Source organism: Marmota marmota, unplaced genomic scaffold, assembly GCF_001458135.2.
Source record: "Marmota marmota marmota unplaced genomic scaffold, marMar, whole genome shotgun sequence".
NCBI lineage: Eukaryota > Metazoa > Chordata > Mammalia > Rodentia > Sciuridae > Marmota > Marmota marmota.
In genome coordinates this window covers 8,383,240-8,385,743 of record NW_026000019.1, presented here as the reverse complement: position 1 = coordinate 8,385,743, position 2,504 = coordinate 8,383,240, and the positions used below count along the sequence as shown (strand labels likewise).

The following is a 2,504-nucleotide window of genomic DNA, read 5'->3' as shown; positions in this document are numbered from 1 at the left end:
GGGGGGGCAATCTGATATTACAAATAGCATTACAATTAACAAAGATCTTTGTATGTCAAAGAATATATACGCAATCTTGATCCAGATCACCACTATTTTGGGATGTTTCTCTTTTGGGCATTTTCTAGACACTTCTTCAAAGTCTTGATAATTGTTTATAGATAAATGAGACAGAAAAATAACAGGATACATTACCCTGATTAAATTACATTGCCCTAATTTATAATTCCTTGAATTACACAGCAGTAATAAAAAAACATCAGCAACAGAAACACATAGTGCTAATTCCCAGCACTATCACAGGGAAAGGAAAGAAGACAACTAAACATTTCTACATACCTGTTAAATACTCAAGTTCTTGAGATAGTCTCTCATTGGTTCTAATTAAGTCTCTTTTCTCAGCTTCTAATTCTTCCTTTGTTCTTGTAAATTGGCTCTGTAAACCAAATAATAAATTTGAGAAAACAAGGTTGAGCAGTAATACAGGGACTTGAACGTGAAATTATCACTTTAGTTAACATTAGTTACAGTTCAAAATGTTTTCTTTCTCTTATAGCTTATATTCCAAAAAGTTTAAAATACATTCACGATCCCAATATTCTGATTTCACTTTTTAATATGGGAAACATTTTTCTGGTGTCACTTTTTTAGCTAAGTACTTAAACAAGTTATGAATACTATATGTAAAAATCTCAAACAAACCTCATAGTAAATGGGGAAAAACTGAAAGCATTTCCTTTAAAATCTGGGAGAAGACAGGGATGTCCACTCTCACCACTCCTGTTCAATAGAGTGCTAGAAATTCTAGCCAGAGCAATTAGGTAAGAGAAGAAAATAAAAGGGATAAAAATAGGGAAGGAAGAAGTCAAATTATTACTGTTTGTAGATGATACGATCCTATACCTAGAAGATCCAAAAACTCCACTGAAAGGCTGCTAGAGCTAGTAAATGTATTTGGCAACGTAGCAGATTACGAAATCAACATACAAAAAAGTCAACAGTTTTCCAACATATCAACAATGAATCTGCTGAGACAGAAATCAGGAAAAGAAATCCATTCTCAATAATTTTAAAAAGAAAAGAAACCTAGGAATAAGTAGAAAAGACCTCCCATGTTCATGGTTGGGCAGAATTAATATTGTTAAAATGGTCACTACCAAAACAATATACTGATTCAGTGCAATCCCTATTAAAATACCATTGACATTCTTCCACAGAACTAGAACATACAGTCCTAAAATTCATTTGGGAAGAATAAAAGACACAGAATAGTCAAATAAATTCTAAGTCAAAAAAGAAATGCTAGAAGCCTTACAATACCTGACTTCAAATTATACTACCCAGATACAGTAACTGCATGGTTCCGGCATAAAAATAGTCACATAGACCAATGGTACAGAATAGAAGACACTGAGAAAAACTTACACAGATACAGACATCTGATCCTTGACAAAGGTGCCAAAAACATACACTGGAGAAAAGACAGCCTTTTTAACAAATGGTGCTGGAAAAACTGGTTATCCGCATGTAAAAGGATGAACTAGACACCTATCTCTAACCCTGCACAAAAAATCAATTCAAAATGGATCAGATACCTAGGAATTAGACCAGAAACTACACAATTACTAGAAGAAAATATAGGGTCAACGCTTTAGCTTTTAGGCAAAGGCAATGACTTTCTCAACAGGATCCCTAAAGCCCAGGAAACAATGCCAACAGTTAATAAATGAGATAGCATTAAAATTTCTGCACAGCAAAGGAAACAATTATGTATGTGAAGAGAAGCTACCAGAATGGGAGAAAATCTTTGCTAACTACTCTTGACAGAGGATTATTACCTAGTAAATACAAGAAGTCAAAAACTTTACACCAAAAAAGTTAAATAACCCAACTCATAAAAGGGCAAATGAATTAAACAGACACTTCTTAAAAGAAAAGAAGAAATACAAATGGCCAACAAACATATGAAAAAATGTCTATTATTTACAAATGGGGAAATGCAAATCAAAACTAAGATTTCACCTCACACCAGTCAGAATGCAGTCATCAAGAACACAAATAAGGGCTGGGTTGTAGCACTTGCCTAGTACCTGAGAGGTCCTGGGTTCAAACCTCAGCACCACATAATGAATAAAATAAAGCTATAAAAAATTTTCATTAAAAAAAAATAATAGGGGCTGGGGATGTGGCTCAAGCGGTAGCGCGCTCGCCTGGCATGCATGCGGCCTGGGTTCGATCCTCAGCACCACATAAAAACAAAGATGTTGTGTCTGCCGAAAACTAAAAAATAAATATTAAAAAATTCTCTCTCTCTCCCTCCCTCTCTCACTCTATCTTTAAAAAAAAAAAAAAATAATAATAATAATACAAATAAGCTGGCCATGGTGTTGCATGCCTGTAATCCCAGTGCTAGGGAGGCTGAGGCAGGAGGATCATGAGTTCAAAGCCAGCCTCAGCAACAGTGAGGCACTAAGCAACTCAATGAGACCTTGTTTCTAAATAAA

The 2,504-nt window shown here is 34.8% G+C and overlaps 1 protein-coding gene across 3 annotated transcripts in view; it reads right to left on the bottom strand.

Moving 5' to 3' along the window:
• The window catches only part of Tpr (translocated promoter region, nuclear basket protein), a 62,810-nt gene that overhangs the window by 51,908 nt on the left and 8,398 nt on the right, over positions 1-2,504 (bottom strand). For all 3 annotated transcript variants that reach the window (XM_015491696.2, XM_048809823.1, XM_048809824.1), the window contains exon 4: positions 340-436. In XM_015491696.2, the coding sequence (XP_015347182.2) occupies positions 340-436 (97 nt within the window). The remainder of the gene's footprint in view (positions 1-339; positions 437-2,504) is intronic.